At 33.5% G+C, this 18,882-nt stretch overlaps 1 protein-coding gene across 6 annotated transcripts in view; it reads right to left on the reverse strand.

The window, feature by feature from the left end:
- STXBP5L (syntaxin binding protein 5L) overlaps window positions 1-18,882 on the reverse strand; it is a 478,212-nt gene that overhangs the window by 425,267 nt on the left and 34,063 nt on the right. For all 6 annotated transcript variants that reach the window (XM_005548039.4, XM_005548040.4, XM_074033375.1 and 3 more), the window contains exon 3: window positions 7,985-8,082. In XM_005548039.4, coding sequence (XP_005548096.1) covers window positions 7,985-8,082 — 98 coding nt within the window. The remainder of the gene's footprint in view (window positions 1-7,984; window positions 8,083-18,882) is intronic.

The raw sequence follows: 18,882 nt of genomic DNA on the forward strand, positions 1-18,882 counted from the left end.
AACAAAGCTGGACGGACAATGACTTTGACAAGTTGACAGAAGTAGGCTTCAGAAGGTCAGTAATAACAAACTTCTCCAAGCTAAAGAATGTTCAAACCCATTGCAAGGAAGCTAAAAACCTTGACAAAAGATTAGATGAATGGCTAACTAGAATAAACAGTGTATAGAAGACATTAAATGACCTGATGGAGCTGAAAACCATGGCATGAGAACTTCATAACACATGCACAAGCTTCAAAAGCCGATTCGATCAAATGGAAGAAAGGGTATCAGTGATTGAAGATCAAATTAATGAAATAAAGTGACAGGAGAAGTTTAGAGAAAAAAAGAGTAAAAAGAAATGAACAAAGCCGCCAAAAAAATATGGCACTATGTGAAAAGACCAAACCTATGTTTGATTGGTGTACCTGAAAGTGATGGGGAGAATGGAACCAAGTTGGAAAACACTCTTCAGGTTATTATCCAGGAGAATTTCCCCAACCGAGCAAGACAGGCCAACATTCAACTTCAGGAAATAAAGAGAACACCACAAAGTAAGTCATTGAGAAGACAGCAACCCCAAGATACATAATTGTAAGATTCAACAAGATGAAATGAAGGAAAAAATGTTAAGGGCAGCCAGAGAGAAAAGTCGAGCTACCCACAAAGGGAAGCCCATCAGACTAACAGTGGATCTCTTGGCAGAAACCCTACAAGCCAGAAGAGAGTGGGGGCCAATACTCAACAATCTTAGAGAAAAGAATTTTCAATGTAGAATTTCATATCCAGCCAAACTCAACTTCATAAATGATGGAGAATTAAAATCCTTTACAGAAAAGCAAATGCTCAGATATTTTGTCACCACCAGGCCTGCCTTGCAAGAGCTCCTGAGGGAAGCACTAAACATGGAAAGAAACAACCAGTACCAGCCACTGCAAAAACATGCCAAATTGTAAAGACCATCGAAGCTATGAAGAAACTGCATCAATTAATGGGCAAAATAACCAGTGAACATCATAATGATAGGATCAAATTCACACATAACAATATTAACCTTAAATGTAAATGGGCTAAATGCCCAATTAAAAGACACAGACTGGCAAATTGGATAAAGAATCAAGACCCATCAGTATTCAGGAGACCCATCTCAAGTGCAGAGACACACATAGGCTCAAAATAAAAAGATGGAAGAAGATCTACCAAGCAAATGGAAAACAAAAAAAAAGCAGGGGTTGCAATCCTAGTCTCTGATAAAACAGACTTTAAACTAACAAAGATCCAAAGAAACAAAGAAGGCCATTATATAAAGGTAAAGGGATCAATTCAACAAGAAGGCCTAACTATCCTAATATCCTAATATCCTAACTATACGCACCCAATATAGGAGCACCCAGATTCATAAAGCAAGTCCTTAGAGACCTACAAGGAGACTTATACTGCCACACAACAATAATGGGAGACTTTAACACCCCACTGTCAAAATTAGACAGATCAATGAGACAGAAGGTTAACAAGGATCCCCAGGACCTGAACTCAGCTCTGCAACAAGCAGACCAAATAAACATCTACAGAACTCTCCACCCAAAATTAACAGAATATACATTCTTCTCAGCACCACATCAAACTTATTCCAAAATTCACCACATAATTGGACCTAAAGAACTCAGCAAACGTAAAAGAACAGAAATCACAACAAACTGTCTCTCAGACCACAGTGCAATCAAATTAGAACTCAGGATTAAGAAACTCACTGAAATCCATACAATTACATGGAAGTGAACAACTTGCTCCTGAATGACTACTGGGTAAATAACGAAATGAAGGCAGAAATGAAGGTGTTCTTTGAAACCAATGAGAACAAAGACACGACGTACCAGAATCTCTGGAACACATTTAAAGCAATGTGTAGAGGGAAATTTATAGCACTAAATGCCCACAACAGAAAGCAGGAAAGATCTAAAATCGACACCCTAACATCACACTTAAAATAACTAGAGAAGCAAGAGCAAAGAAATTCAAAAGCTAGCAGAAGGCAAGAAATAACTAAGATCAGAGCAGAACTGAAAGAGATAGAGACACAAAAAACCCTTCAAAAAATCAAGGAACCCAGGAGCTGGTTTTTTGAAAAGATCAACAAAATTGATAGACCACTAGCAAGACTAATAAAGAACAAAAGAAAGAAGAATCAAATAGACACAATAAAAAATGATAAAGGGGATATCACCACCGATCCCACAGAAATACAAACTACCATCAGAAAATAAACACCTCTACGCAAACTAGAAAATCTAGAAGAAATGGATAAATTCCTGGACACATACACCCTCCCAAGACTAAACCAGGAAGAAGTTGAATCTCTGAATAGACCAATAACGGGCTCTGAAATTGAGGCAATAATTTATAGCCTACCAACCAAAAAAAAGTCCAGGACCAGATGAATTCAGAGCCAAATTCTACCAGAGGTACACAGAGGAGCTGGTACCATTCCTTCTGAAACTATTCCAATCAATAGAAAAAGAGGGAATCCTCCCTAACTCATTTTATGAGGCTAGCATCATACTGCTATCAAAGCCTGGTAGAGACACAACAAAAAAAGAGAATTTTAGACCAATACTCCTGATGAATATTGATGCAAAAATCCTCAGTAAAATACTGGCAAACCTAATCCATTAGCACATCAAAAAGCCTATTCCCCAACAATCAAGTTGGCTTCATCCCTGGGATGCAAGGCTGGTTCAACATACACAAATCAGTAAACATAATCCATCACACAAACAGAACCAATGACAAAAATCACATGATTATCTCAATAATGCAGAAAAGGCCTTTGACACAATTCAACACCCTTTCATGCTAAAAACTCTCAATAAACTAGATATTGATGGATCATATCTCAAAATAGTAAGAGCTATTTATGACAAACCCATAGCCAATATCATACTGAATGGGCAAAAACTGGAAGCATTTCCTTTGAAAACCAGTACAAGACAGAGATGCCCGCTCTCATCACTCCTATTCAACATAGTGTTGGAAGTTCTGGCTAGGGCAATCAGACAAGAGAAAGAAATAAAGGGTATTCAATTAGGAAATGAGGAAGTCGAATTGTCCCTGTTTGCAGATGACATAATTGTGTATTTAGAAAACCCCATCGCCTCAGCCCAAAATCTCCTTAAGCTCATAAGCAACTTCAGCAAAATCTCAGGATACAAAATAAATCTGCAAAAATCACAAGCATTCCTATACACCATTAACAGACAAACAGAGTGCCAAATCATGAGTGAACTCCCTTTCACAATTGCTACAAAGAGGATAAAATACCTAGGAATGCAACTAATAAGGGATATGAAGGACCTCTTCAAGGAAAACTACAAGCCACTGCTCAACAAAATAAAAGACGACACAAACAAATGGAAGAATATTCCATGCTCATGGATAGGAAGAATCAATAACGTGAAAATGGCCATACTGCCCAAAGTAATTTATAGATTCAATGCCATCCCCATCAAGCTACCAATGACTTTCCCGACAGAATTGGAAAACACTACTTTAAAGTTCATATAGAATCAAAAAAGAGCTCACATTGCCAAGAAAATCCTAAGCAAAAAGAACAAAGCTGAAGGCATCACGCTACCTGACTTCAAACTATACTACAAGGCTACAGTAACCGAAACAGCATAGTACTGGTACCAAAACTGATATATAGATCAGTGGAACAGCACAGAGGCCTCAGAAATAACACCACACATCTACAATCATCTGATCTTTGACAAACCTAACGAAAACAAGAAATGGGGAAAGGATTCCCTGTGTAACAACTAGTGCTGGGAAGACTGGCTAGCCATATGTAGAAAGCTGAAACTGGATCCCTTCCTTACACCTTACACAAAAATTAATTCAAGATGGATTAAAGATTTAAAATGTTAAACATGAAACCATAAAAACTCCAGAAGAAAACCTAGGCAATACCATTCAGGACATAGGCGTGGGCAAGGACTTCATGACTGAAACACCAAAAGCAATGGCAACAAAAGCCAAAATTGACAAATGGGATCTCATTAAATTAAAGAGCTTCTGCACAGCAAAAGAAACTACCATCAGAGTGAACAGGCAACCTACAGAATGGGAGAAAATTTTTGCAATCTACCTATCTCACAAAGGGCTAATATCCAGAATCTACAAAGAACTCAAACAAATTTACAAGAAAAAAACAAACAACCTCATCAAAAAGTGGGCAAAGGATATGAACAGACACTTCTCAAAAGAAGACATCTACGTAGCCAACAGACACATGAAAAAATGTTCATCATCACTGGTCATTAGAGAAATGCAAATCAAAACCACAATGAGATTCCATCTCATACCAGTTAGAATGGCAATCATTAAAAAGTCAGTAAACAACAGATGCTGGAGAGGATGTGGAGAAATAGGAACACTTTTACACTGCTGGTGGGAGTCTAAACTAGTTCAACCATTGTGGAAGACAGTGTGGCGATTCCTCAAGGATCTAGAACTAGAATTACCATTTGACCCAGCAATCTCATTACTGGGTATAGACCCAAGGGATTATAAATCATGCTACTATAAAGACACATGCCCACATATGTTTATTGTGGCACTATTCACAATAGGAAAGACTTGGAACCAACCCAAATGTCTATCAATGATAGACTGGATTAAGAAAATGTGGCACATATACACCATGGAATACTATGCAGCCATAAAAAAGGATGGGTTCATGTCTTTGCAGGGACATGGATGAAGCTGGAAACCATCATTCTCAGCAAACTATCACAAGGACAGAAAACCAAACACTGCATGTTCTCACTCATATGTGGGAATTGCACAATGAGATCACTAGGACACAGGGTGGGGCACACCATGGCCTGTCGGGGGGTGGGGGACTAGGGGAGGGATAGCATTAGGAGAAATACCTAATGTAAATGATGAGTTGGTGGGTGCAGCTACCAACATGGCACATGTATACCTATGTATCAAACCTGCACATTGTGTGCATGTACCCTAGAACTTAAAGTATAATTTAAAAAAAAAAAGAAAAAAAAGGAAGACTAAGGCAGAGCCTCCAATTGACCTCGGTGAACAAAGAGATTTATCATGGCAACAACAACAACAACAAAATTTCATAAAATGAAAAACTAAAAAGGATATATTATATCTCATACCACAGAAATACAAAGGCTCATTAGAAACTATTATGAACAACTATGCACCAACAAATTTTAAATCTTCAAAGAAATTGATAAATTTCTAGACATATACAACCTACCAAGATTGAAATATGAAGAATTAGAAACCCTGAACAGACCAATAATGAGTAACATGATTTAAGCAGTAATTTAAAAAAAAAAAATCTTTCAAAAAAGAAAAACCCAAGACCTGATAGTATCATGGCTGAATTATAACAAACATTTAAAGAACTAATACCTCTTCTACTCAAACTCCTAATTAAAAAATTGAAAAGCGGGGAATACTTTCCAACTCATTCTATGAGACCAGCATTATCCTAATAACGAACAAAAAAGAACACTACAAGCCAATATCCCTGATCAACCTACATGCAAAAATCCTCAACAAAATACTCACAAATCAATTTCAACAAGACAACATATTTTTTAAAAATCATTTATCATTATCAAGTGGGAATCATCTCAGAAATTCATGAATGGTTCAACATATGCAAATCAATAAACATGATATATCACAGTAACATAATCAAGAACAAAAACTATCTGATCATTTCAATAAGTGCTGAAAAATCATCTAATTTCAAGTTTCACACTATCTGGTTTCCAATCTACAAAGCTACAGTAAGTAAAAACAGTGTAGTAGTAACATAGAAACATACCTATAGATCAGTGGAATAGAATAGAGAGCCCACAAACAAACCCTAACATGTATGATCAAATAATTTTTGACAAGAGTTCCAGGACCATTCAATGGAGAAGACAGCCTTGTCAACAAATGGTGCTGGGAAAATGGGATATCCAAATGCCAAATAGTGAGATTAGACTCTTTTACTATACACAAAAATTCACTCAAAAATTGATAAAAGGCTTAAATGTAAAACCTAAAACTATAAAACTCTTAGAAGAAAACAGGGTAAAAACCTCATTCCATTGGATTTGGTAAAGATTTCTTACATATGACCCCAAAGCACAGGCAACAAAAGAAAAAAATAGCCACATTGAACTTCATTAAAATTTAAAATATTTGGATCAAAGGGCAATTACTATTGGTGAAAATGTAAACTAGTATAGCTGCTATGGGAAACAGAATGGCAGTTCCTCAAAAAATTAAAAATACAATTATCATATGATCTAGCAATTCTCCTTCTGGATATATACCCAAAAGAACTAAAAGCAAGGTCTCAAAGAGATATTTGTATACCTATGTTCATAGCAATATTATTCATAATAGCTAAAACATGGAAAAAAACCAAATGTCCATAAATTAATGAACAGATATCAAAATATGAAATATACATACAATGAAATATTATTCAGTCTTAAAAAGGAAATTCTCACATAGGCTACAACATGGATAAATGTTGAGGACATTATGCTGAATGAAATAAGTCAGTCCCAAAAAAGAATAATACTGTATGCTTTCACTTATATAAGTTACCTAGAGTAGTAAAAATTATAGAAACAGAAAGCAGAATGGTGGTTTCCAGGGGCTAGAGGAAGAGGAATATGGAGAGTTATAATTTAACGGGTATAGAATTTCAGTTTTACAAAGTGAAAGAGTTACAGAAAAGGACAGTGATGATGGTTGCATAATATTATAAATTTATTTAATAACACTGAATGGTACACTAAAAAAATTAAAACTAAAATATCCAATTATCACATGACCCTTCAGTTGTACTCCTGTGCATTTACACCAGAGAAATAAAAACTTAGGGTCACACAAAAATATGTACACGAATGATCATAGCTGTTTAGTAAGAATAGCCAAAGACTGGAAACAAGTCAAATTTCCTGGAACAGGTGAATGGCTACACTGTGATACATCTAAACCATGGAATATTATCCAATTCAGTATAAAGGAATAAACTATTGATATATGCAACAATATGAATGAATGTTCAGAGAGTTATACTGAGTGAAAATGGCCAATCACCAAAAATTATTAACTGTATGATTCTATTTATATAACATTTTTGAAGTGCAAAATTATTGAAATGAAAAACAAAGTAGTGGTTGTTAGGGGTCAAGGATGGGGTTGGAGGGACAAGGTGTGACTATAAAAGAGCAATGTGAAGAATCCTTGTGGTGACAGAAATGTTTCGTATCTTGATTGTATAATGTCAATATCCTGATTGTGATATTACACTATAGGTTTCTAAGATATTACAATTGGAGCAAAGTAGGTGAAAGATATGAATATCTCTGTATTATTTCTTATAACTACATGTGCTTCTACAATTATCCCAAAATAAAAAGTTTAATTTTAAAAAACAGGATGATACTAAAGTAGAATTTGGGAGGAGATTTATAGTACTATAGGCACGTATTAGAAGAGAAGAAAGTTCTCAAATTAATTACCTGTTTCCACCTTAAAAACTAGAGAAAGAAGATCAAATTAAACCCAAGGTAACCAAAAGCAAAGAAATTTAAATGATCAAAGCAGAATTCAATGAAATTGAATATAGAAACACAATAAAGAAGAGCAACGCAACCAAAAGTTGATTCTTTGTGAGAATCATGAGAATCAATAAAATTGATAAATTTCTAGGCAGATGGATAAGGAAAAAAGAGAAGATACAAATTACAAAGAACAGGAATTAAAGAAGAGACATCAATACTGATTTCAAAGACATTAAAAATATGCCAATAAATTTGAAAATATAGATTTTTCACAATAGTTACTCATTTCTTAGAAAATAATAAAGTTCATTTGGTCATAAATATTTCTCTTACCTGAATATTTCAAGAAATGTAATTGGCATTAATGTGGCAAATAATGAACCAAAAATTAAGGATACATTCGTATAGCACCTGTTCTTGTCCCAATAGCCAAGATTTTCTGAACTGGATCAAAGGCTAATGCTGTAGGCTGATGAGGAAAACCATGCCGAACTGTCTGAAAGAGAGTACATAATACAAATAAGTCTCCAGGGAAATAAAAATTGCAATCACAAGATACCGTTATACAGCCACCAGAATGTCTAAAATTAGTTAAAAGGAAAAGAAAGCTACCACCAAACATTAACACAGATATGGAGTAACCTAAACTCATACATTGTTGATGGGAGCGTAAAATGATACAAACACTTTTTAAAAATGTCTTGCAGTTTCTTATAAAACTAAGCATACATCTGTCTTACAATCTAGCAATTCCACTCCTATGTGTATACTCAGGAAAATTAATAGTATATGTTCATAAAATGATTTGTATAAGTAAGACACTACCAGCTATATTCAAAACAGTAAAAATCTGGAAACAGCCCAGGTGTCCAACAAGAGAATCAAAAAACAAACTGTGATATGATATAATCATACAATGGAATACTACTCAACAATTAAAAGATACAAACTACTGATAGATGCAGCAACACAAATGATTCTCAAAAACACAATGCTAAGAAGCCACACACAAAAAGTTTATAAAATCAGAACAGTAGTTGTCTTGAAGAGTTATTGATTGGAAAGGAATATGAAGAAATTTTTTTGAGTAAAGATGTAATATTCTGTATTTTCATAGCAGTTTGGATTACACAAGCATATACATTAGTTAAAACTCATAAAATGGTACAATAAAATTTGTGATTTCTCTGCATGTAAATTATACCTCAAAAATGTTAAGGAATTATTAGAAACAAATATTAAAATCTATTTAATGCTATGTATACTGAGGTGTTAAAGGGTAAAGTATACTGACATCTGCAACTTGAAAATGCATCCACAAAATAATATAGATAAAAGGGTGGACAGATGGATGGATAGATACATGATAAGTGAATATAGCAAAATAACTGTAAAATATTAGTGGTAAGAATATACATATGAGTGAGTGTTCACAATATAATTCTTTCAACTTTTCTTTCTGTTCCTGCCTTATACATCTAATAAATGGCATGTATAAAAAACCTACATCATAAAAATTAGTGAAAGAATCAATGTTTTCCTTCTAAGGTTAGGAATTAAACAAGTGTTTCCACTCTATCCACTTCCATTCAATATTGTACTGAAGGTTCTATCCTATTCAGAGCAATTAGAAAAGAAAAAGAAATAAGACACATCCAGATAGGAAAACAAGAACTAAATCTACCTGCAGGGAACACAGTTTTGTATAAATGCAATCCTAAGAAATACACTAAAAAATTATTAGAACTAATAAAGGAGCTCTGCAAGTTAAGGTTATAAAACTAATGTAAAAAAGTCAATTGTGGGCTAGGCACAGTGGCCTATGTCTGTAATGTCAGCACTTTAGGAGGTCAAAGCAGGAGTATTGCTTGAGTCCAGGAGTTCAAAACCAATCTGGGCAATATTACAAGACCCCATATCTTCAAAAATAAAAATAAAAAGGAGCGAGAGAGAGAGAAATTCACCAGGCATGATGGTGCACACCTGCAGTCCCAGCTACTCAGGAGGCTAAGGCAGAAGGATCACTTGAGCCCAGGAGGCTGAAGCTGCAGTGAGCCATGATCATGCCACTACACCCCAGCCTGAACAACAGAACAAGACCCCATCTCAAAAAAAAAAAAAAAAAAAAAAAAGTCAATTGTGAGATCTTTCAAGGCTATTGGAACTACTGGCAACAAATTACTGTATAATTTTCCACTGATGCTTATTTATAATGAGCTTTCCCCACTACACGTTTATATTTCACATCATGTTTGTTCAATGACTCTTTAAGTGAATCTATTTCAAGCATGTCCATTAGATCCATTTTTTGTTACAAAAATGTCTGACAATTGCTTAGAAACTATACGGAAAATGGGCTGGGTGCAGTGGCTTACAACTGCAATCCTAGCACTTTGCGAGGTCAAGGTAGGTGGATCACTTGAGCCCAGGAGTTCGATACCACCCTGGGCAATATAGTGAGACCTTGTCTCTATTAAAAAAAAAATAGATGGGCATGGTGGTGCATGCCGCTATGGTCCCAGATACTCTGGAGGCTGAGGTCGGAGGATCACTTGAGCCCGGGAGGTTGAGGCTGCAGTAAGCCATGATCACACCACTGTACTCCAGCCTGGGTGACAGAGTGAAAAAGAAACTATATGGAAAGAATTTTAAAAATTGTTCACACCTTTATTCATTGACCAAGGATATTGTTTATTGATAAGGGTGCAGGGTACTTTATATAGTTGCATGATCAAGCATCCATCAATGCCAAAAGAAGAAAAATGACATTAATTGTCAGAACTAAAGAAACGGTGAGTTTAAGTCACTGCTTCAAAGTGCTTTTACGAAGATAAATGTCTTGATTCATCATGTGGCAAAATCAGGATTATAAATCCAGTGCTTTACCATTAGGCTATAATAAATGTTTTCATGAGGACTTAAAAGCGAAATTTTTAAAAAATAAAAAGTCAATTGTATTTCTGTATACTAATAATAAACTATCTAAAAATAAAATAAAGAACCCAATTTATAATAAATAGAATTCAAAGGAATAAAATATATAGGAATAAAATGAACAAAAGAAGTGCAAAACTTGTACTCTGAAAACTACAAAATATTATTTTAAAAAATAAAGAAGACCTAAATAAAAGTCATCCCAGATATTTATAGATTAAACGTTAACATGACAATACTCTCCAAATTGATATTAAAATCAATGCAACCTCTGTCAAAATCCCAGCTGGCTTTTTTGCAAAAATTGACAAACTAATCCTAAAATGTATATAGATATCCAAGAGACTCATAACAACAACACAATCTTGAAAGAGAACAAAGTTAGATAACTCACATTTTTCTATTTCAAAACTTATACAAACCTAAAGTAATCAAGAAAATAAGATATTGGCATAAGGATAGACATATAGATTAATGGAACAGAAATGAGATTCCAGAAATAAATCCTCACATTTTCAGTCCCTTCATTTTTGAAGAGTGCCAAAACAATTCATTGAGGAAGGACTAATCCTTTCAGCAAATGGTGTTCAGCAACTCTATATCCACATGCAAAAGAATCAAGTTAAATCCCTTACTTATAACATACACAAAAATTAACTCAAAATGGATCATACATTTAAATATAAACGCCAAAGCTATAAAACTCTAAGAATAAAGAAATATGTTTAAATCTTAGTGACTTGAGATTAGGTAATGTTTTTAAAATTATTTTTTAATTGACAAATAAAAATTATAAATGTTTATGGTTAGAACATGATGTTTTGGTGTACATCTACACTGTGGAAAGGTAGACAATGGTTTCTTAAATATAACACCAAAAACATAAGCAATGAAACAAAAAACAGACATATTGAACTCTGTCCAAAGCAAAAACTTATGTGCTATAAAGGACACCATCAAAGAAAGTTAAAGAAAACAAATCTGGAGGCATCACATTATCTGACTTCAAACTATACTACAAGGCTATAGTTACCAAAACAGTATGGTACTGGTATAAAAATAGGCATGTAGACAAATGGAACAGAATAGAGAACCCAGAAATAAAGCTGAATACTTTGACAAGGTATTTGACCTTCAACAAAGCAACCAAAAATATAAGGTAGGGAAAGGACACCCTATTTAACAAATGGTGCTGGGTAATTGGCAAGCCATGTGTAGAAGAATGAAACTGGATCCTCTTCTCTCACTTTATACAAAAATCACCTCAAGATGGATCAAAGTCTTAAATCTAAAACCTGAAACCATAAAAATCCTAGAAGATAACATTGGAAAAACTCTTCCAGACATTGGCTTAGGCAAAGAGTTCATGACCAAGAACCCAAAAGCAAATGCAACAAAAACAAAAATAAATAAATGGGACTTTATTAAATTAAAAAGCTTCTGCACAGCAAAAGAAATAATCAGCAGAGTAAACAGACAACCCACAGAATGGGAGAAAATATTCACAAACTATGTATCTGACAAAGAACTAATATCCAGAATCTACAAGAAACTCAAACAAATCAGCAAAAAATAACAATTAAAAAATAATAATCCCATGAAAAAGTGGGCAAAGGACATGAATGGACAATTCTCAAGAGAAGATATACAAATGGCCAACAAACATGAAAAATGCTCAACATCACTAATTATCAAGAAAATGCAAATTAAAACCACAATGAGATACCACCTTACTCCTGTAAGACTGGCCATAATTTAAAAATCAAAAAATAATAGATGTTGGCATGGATGTGGCGAAAAGTGAACACTTTTACACTGCTGGTGGGAATATAAACTAGTACAACTCCTATGGAAAACAGTATAGATATTCCTTAAAGAGATAAAAGTAGAACTACCATTTGATCCAGCAATCCCACCATTGGATATCTACTCAGAAGAAAAAAATCATTATATGAAAAAGACACACGCACATGCATGCTTATAGCTGCACAATTTCCAATCACAGAAAAATATGGAACCAGCCTAAATGCCCATTAACCAATGAGTGAATAAAAAGAATGTGGTGTATATATATACCATAAAATACTACTCAGTCATAAAAAGGAATGAAATAATAGCATTCACAGAAGCCTGGGTGGAGTTGGAGACCATTATTCTAAGTGAAGTAACTCAGGAATGAAAAACCAAATATCATATGTTCTCACATATAAGTAAGAGCTAACCTATGAGGACACAAATGCATAATAGTGATATAATGGATTTCGGGGGTTCAGGAGGAAGGGTGGGAGTGGGATGAGAGCTAAAGACTACACATTGGGTACAGTGTACACTGCTCAGGTGATGGATGCCAAAAATCTCAGAAATTAGCACTAAAGTACTTAGCTATGTAACCACCTGTTCCCCAAAAACTATTGAAATAAAAATGTGAAAGGATAATCCACAGAATGGGAAAATAATTTGCAAATCAAATATCTGAAAAAGAACTTATATCCAGAATATATAAAGAACCCTTAAAGTTCAATAAAAAGACAAATAACCTAAATTTAAAATGGGCAAAGGATCTTAACAGACATTTATTATATAATAAATAAATAATATATATAAAATGGCCAATAAACACAGAAAGATCCTCAACATCATTAGCCATTAGGGAACTGTAAATCATATCAACAAGATACAACTGTGCACCCACTAGGATAAGTATAATACAAAACAGATATAATAACACATGTTCGTAAAGATGTAAAGAAGTTGGAGCCCTAATACATTGCTGTTAGAAATATAAAACCATGCAGGCTCTTTGGAAAATAGATTGGTAGTTCCTCAATATATGAAATACAGAGTTACTATATGATTCAGCAATTCTACTCCTGGGCATAAACCCAAGAGAAATGAAAACATAAATATAAACAAAGCTCTTGTAATGTTCATAGCACCATTATTCATAGCAGCCAAAAAGAAACAACTCAAATGTCCATCAACTGATGAATAAATAAAAAAAATGTGGTATATCCACACAATAGAATATTATTCATCAATTTTAAAAAATGAAGTACTGATATGTGCTACAACATAGACGAACCTTGAAAATGTTATGCTAACTGAAGAAGCTAGTCACATACTACATGATTCCATTTACATGAAGTGTATAGAATAGGAAAATCTATAGAAAGAGAATTTATATTAGTGGTTGCCTAGGGATGGGGGTTCAGGGTAATAGGAATTGACCGTTAATGCACACAACGTTCCCTTCTGAACTGATGGAAATGTTCTAAAATTGATCATGGAGGTTGTTGCACAACTCTGTGAATATACCAAACACCACTGAAATGTACACTTTAGGTGAATTGTATGGTGGGTGGGTTATATTTCAATTTGAAATAAAAGAATATTTTTCTCCTCAAGAACAGCAAATAATATTATGACAAAGTATGCAATAAAAAGTTGAGGTCAGTTGGGGTACCTAGTTGATTTCAAAAGAATCAAGGACATCAACGGGAATGATATAGATGCAGTAGAATAAAAAGGCGCAAAAACATAGAACACAGTTTGAAGACAACTAAAAAACAACTTAAAAAATTCTCAGTTTTAGACAAAGTCAAAAAGTGTTCTTGAAATATTATAATTAATGCTCAGTGAAGTAAGATAATAGTAGCAAAGCTAGTAAAAAACGAGTTTCCTAAATATCTAGCTCTTCTTGATGCTACTTTGCTTTGCTTGTTTTCTTTTGTTCCACTCTCCCTTCAAAATACTACAGGAATGAAGTGAAGTGGCCAACGTATCAATAGCTACAAAAATCTATCTAGATATTTGAAGCAAATAAATACGTAATAGAAAGAATTGGTTACAAATATGTGGAAGGGTTGGTCATATTACCCTAAGGTAAGGAAGTTGCTACCACTTCTGAGGATGAAATACGTAAACTGTACTCAGTGCTGATATTGCAAGAGGCACTACCAGAAACAAAATGACTTTTGCTTCCCCTCTACTTTTTAATCTGGTGTAAGTGCCTCCTATTGGCAGAATCTAACCAGAACCCAGCTACCAAAAAAATCTGAGTATTTTAGTGTAGTTTTAGTTTTAGTTTTCTTAGTATAATCGGGAACACAAAGGGACCAGGATAGAACTAACAGCAGTACTTTGGCAAAGCAGAATGTATATTAGGCCTGATTGTCCAGGCTTAATACTATCATAATACTGCAAAACGGCCTCAAAACCACCTGTGACAGGGACTGCCTACTGTTTCCCAATGTCTGCATTTTTCCCTTCGTCTATACTAATAGAAGTTTTAGTTTAGCAGGTAACAATCCAGTTGAATACTATATTTACCAGCCTCTATGCCAGGCTAGACCAGATTGTGAACAAAGAAAAACAGAAGAAATGATATATAATATATTCTTAATGATAAAGGCAAATATTCTATTTTTCTCACCTTCTAACTGATTAGAAAATAGATACAATAGCAGGAGTTAGAACAGCCACCTTAGAATATGAGATGGAAGCCATATATTGATGATGGCAGAACAAGATAGAAAGATCTTATTGGATTATTGACACCACACAATCATTGAATCAGTTCAAGGTTGCTTTTGATTGGACAGATTCATACAAGAAAGATAAATTTCTGTATTGTTTAAGCCACAGTTACTATGGCCTGTTACAGTAGCCTAACTTGCATCCTAATACATACCCCAACCATTCATTCTTAAAAAGAAGTAAATATTAGATCACCAAGTTACCTTATGAGGAATGCTTCCCAGTATTGATCATCAGCCTAAAAAATGAAAAAAATAAATATGGCTTTTGATTCTAAAGGCTTCTAGCATGCTACCATATTAATGGTTGATGCTGTGAAAGTTGCAGATACCAGAATGAAATCACTTTTAGTAGATCCAAACAAACCAAAGCTGGAAAAGTAAAAAGCATGAACAGTTCACACTTGCATGTCTGAGATAAAGACTGTCTCAAGGACTTTCTAAAACAACTCCAAAAGAAATTCTTTTTTCAGTACTGCTATAATTCATATAAGATCCTCTTGAAAGAACACTTGCCCAGTAATAGCGTTTCCACCAAGGAACTGATGCCAACTCTGGTTTTGAGTCTTCAAAACCAATGACCTCTATTTCCAAGCGGTTTATGTGAACTTCTCCTTTTGCCAATACCAGCTTCCCTTTACTCTTGCCTCTTCAGATGCATACATGGGTTGGCATGGCTATGCATCTCAGGTTAAAAAAACTTCATTTCTAATTCCCAAATAAATTCAACATATTTGGACATATTTTTCATCTGATTTTTTTGATTGACATTGCATATATATATCATATCCAAATAATACTGATATGCCAAAGCTATCATTTCTACATTTGAACACAGAACTTCTAGAAGCATTGTACCAGCTTTCACCTAATAACATTAATGTAACCATTGCAAACTACCATGTATAGAAAATAATAATAATACCTATATGTAACAGGGAATAGAATATTCCTATTATGCAATACATTTATTTTATTTAAAAATTATTCTAGGTAGAAGATTTGCCAGTAAATATTTATGATTACCTAATATATGCTATGCCTTCTCTGATATTAGGTTACTTGTCTGGTGTTTGGTCTACAAATGTTACGCTCTGGGTAAAGTGTGGATTGGGGCATATCATTCCAGATCTTGAATTCAGAAATTGCATATAAACTGTCTCAAAATTTATGCAGTGAGTCATGAATCAATATAATTTGAGATAAAATATCTGTAGTAAGGAACGTGATGGACACAACATATTTTGCCACTTTGGTAAGCAAAAGCCAATTATTACTGGAACTATGGAGCAACTCTCATTGTTGAGAAAGGTCCCTCAATTTCAATGATACTTGTTTTCAATAACAGCCAAATCATTTAAACCTTGAGTTTTTTAGGATTATGTGTGTATGTTCACAGCTCTTACCTAAATCTGATGTCATCTTGGGTCACTGAAAGTATTGCTGAATAATTTCCTGCTCTCTTGGATGAAAGAAAAGACTAAGTAAAAGGTCTATAATGCATATGACACCATAGGGTGGCATAATGGTGATAGAAATAACAAGTTCATATGAAACTCCATCACATTGTGATTGAAATTTAAAAAGTAAGATTGTTCTGTATGTACAAGTGTGGCAAACTACCTGCTCATGTAAACTGCCACTGGTCATTGGCAATGGAAGTATTAGTACTAGTTTCTCAGTAAGACTTACAAATCTCTTGAAATAATAAGAAAACTAAAAAAAAAAAAAAAAAAAAAAAAAGAAATAATAAGAAAACTATCACATTCAAAGATCCAAAAGGTAAATTAAAATTTTTAAAGAATAAAGTACTAGTCCACTCCCATTTTATATTTGGAAATATATATAATAGAAATGGGATATATGTTCATTAACTTATTTTTTGAAATTTTATATCTAACTTTTTTCTTTTCTCATCCTAGTTTTATTTTTAACATATTTTATCATGCACATAGTTTAACTAGTCATATAATTCCATAGGACATATTAGGATAATTAAAAGTCATATGTCTCCTTCCCTCTCCCATTTCCTACTTCCCATATGCAACCACTTTTCAATCTCTTTTGTTCTTTATTTTGGTATTTTTACCTAACGGGTCCAAAATAACATTTTTACATTGCTACTTGCTAACTTTTCCAAAGGAAAAAAAAAAGGATTCTCTTTCTCACCTACCCCTATTACACATACAAGCATGCTTTCCATATTCCCATCCTCCAAAAAAATCCTAACTGTTCAGTCTCTACCAACTGCTACTCTTTTACTTTGCCACACAAATGTTTTTGTTCCCTGGGGCTAATTTTTTTTTAAATTTTCTTCATTTCCTTAGTTTTTATGTACTTATCACTAAATCAATCCCAAACTCTTTCCCCAATTGCCCTCATCTTTCAATATGCTAAACATCAGATACACATATTCAGAGACAGAAGAGACAGAGGAAAAGAGAGAAAGCAAGACAGAGAGAAAAATAAACTCTATAAGATACTAAAGATCCACAGTTAAAAAAAAAAAAAAAAAAAAGAAAAGAAAGAGAAAACAGTTGTTTCATGGGTCCAAGGCAGAAAAGACGGATGGGCTGCTGCAAAGGGCCACAAAGGATGAAAATGTTATTTTGAATATAGCAGTAATTTCACAAGAAACTCATCATATTTTATAGTCTATGTAACTTCAGATTGTTTTAAGCATTATAAAGCAAATGAAGACTTACAAATATAGGTGCAAAACACTAAATAAGACACTGATAAATGAAAACCAGTGATGTATCCAAACAATGATAAATCATGGCCAAACACATTTTATTCCACAAATGTAAGTATAGATATTAAATATATATACCACAAATGTAAGTATAGATATTAAATATATAGTAAATACTAGAGTAAATACTCCAATCAAAGCAGCTCCAATCAAAGCAAAATATTAAAATTGTTCTTGAGATATATAAACAAATAATTACTTCTTGAATACTAAATTCTGATGGGATCATTGTCACAGCTACAGTATAAATTGATAACATCAGTCTGTATTTCTAATAGAATTATAACAATTGTATTGTAATTTCTAGTATTTACTAGTATTTACTAACTTATTTTACCATTTTCCTTTCCTTAATTTAAATTTTGAGTTTTCCAGACCCTAGCCTTTAAATTTTGAGAACTTCTAACTGCTTACAAACTAAACCTTGGCAAGATACAGATACAGAAAAGCAAACGATATTCTTCATCACATAAATGTCTTTGCAAATGTTGTTTCTACAAAGGAGTCTTACAAGACAGCTGTACTTTACAGATTGCTGCTACCTCTTGTGAATGTAATCTTTAGTCTCTAAGAAATCTAATTCTAATTGTTTGTTTTACTTAATTTTTTCCCCTGATAATAATTTTTAATTGACATAGCATTTTCAGAAAAATATAAATATGAATTAGTTTTATTTACAAAGCCAGAAAATTATTCGTACTTTTTCTCTTTCATGGAAGGGAAAATAAAATTTAAAATATATATCTGTTAGATTTCAACAAGAAGTTGAATAAGGATTTGTATTGACATTATTCATTAATCAACAAATTAAAGAATAAAACCATGATTATATCAATGGATTCTGGAAAGGCATTTGATGAAATTTAGCAGTCAATCCAGGTAAATATGTGAATTAGGATTAGAAGAAAATGACATAATGAACATAACAAAAATATACTAAACAACAAAAAACTACAGTCATTCCCATTAAAATCAGGAATAAAACATATATATTTGCTATTCCCATTATTATTCGACTTTGTTTTATAAATTCAAGCTAATTCAGTAAGACAATAAATTGAAATAATGCATA

This window comes from Macaca fascicularis, chromosome 2 (genome assembly GCF_037993035.2).
Source record: "Macaca fascicularis isolate 582-1 chromosome 2, T2T-MFA8v1.1".
Lineage (NCBI taxonomy): Eukaryota > Metazoa > Chordata > Mammalia > Primates > Cercopithecidae > Macaca > Macaca fascicularis.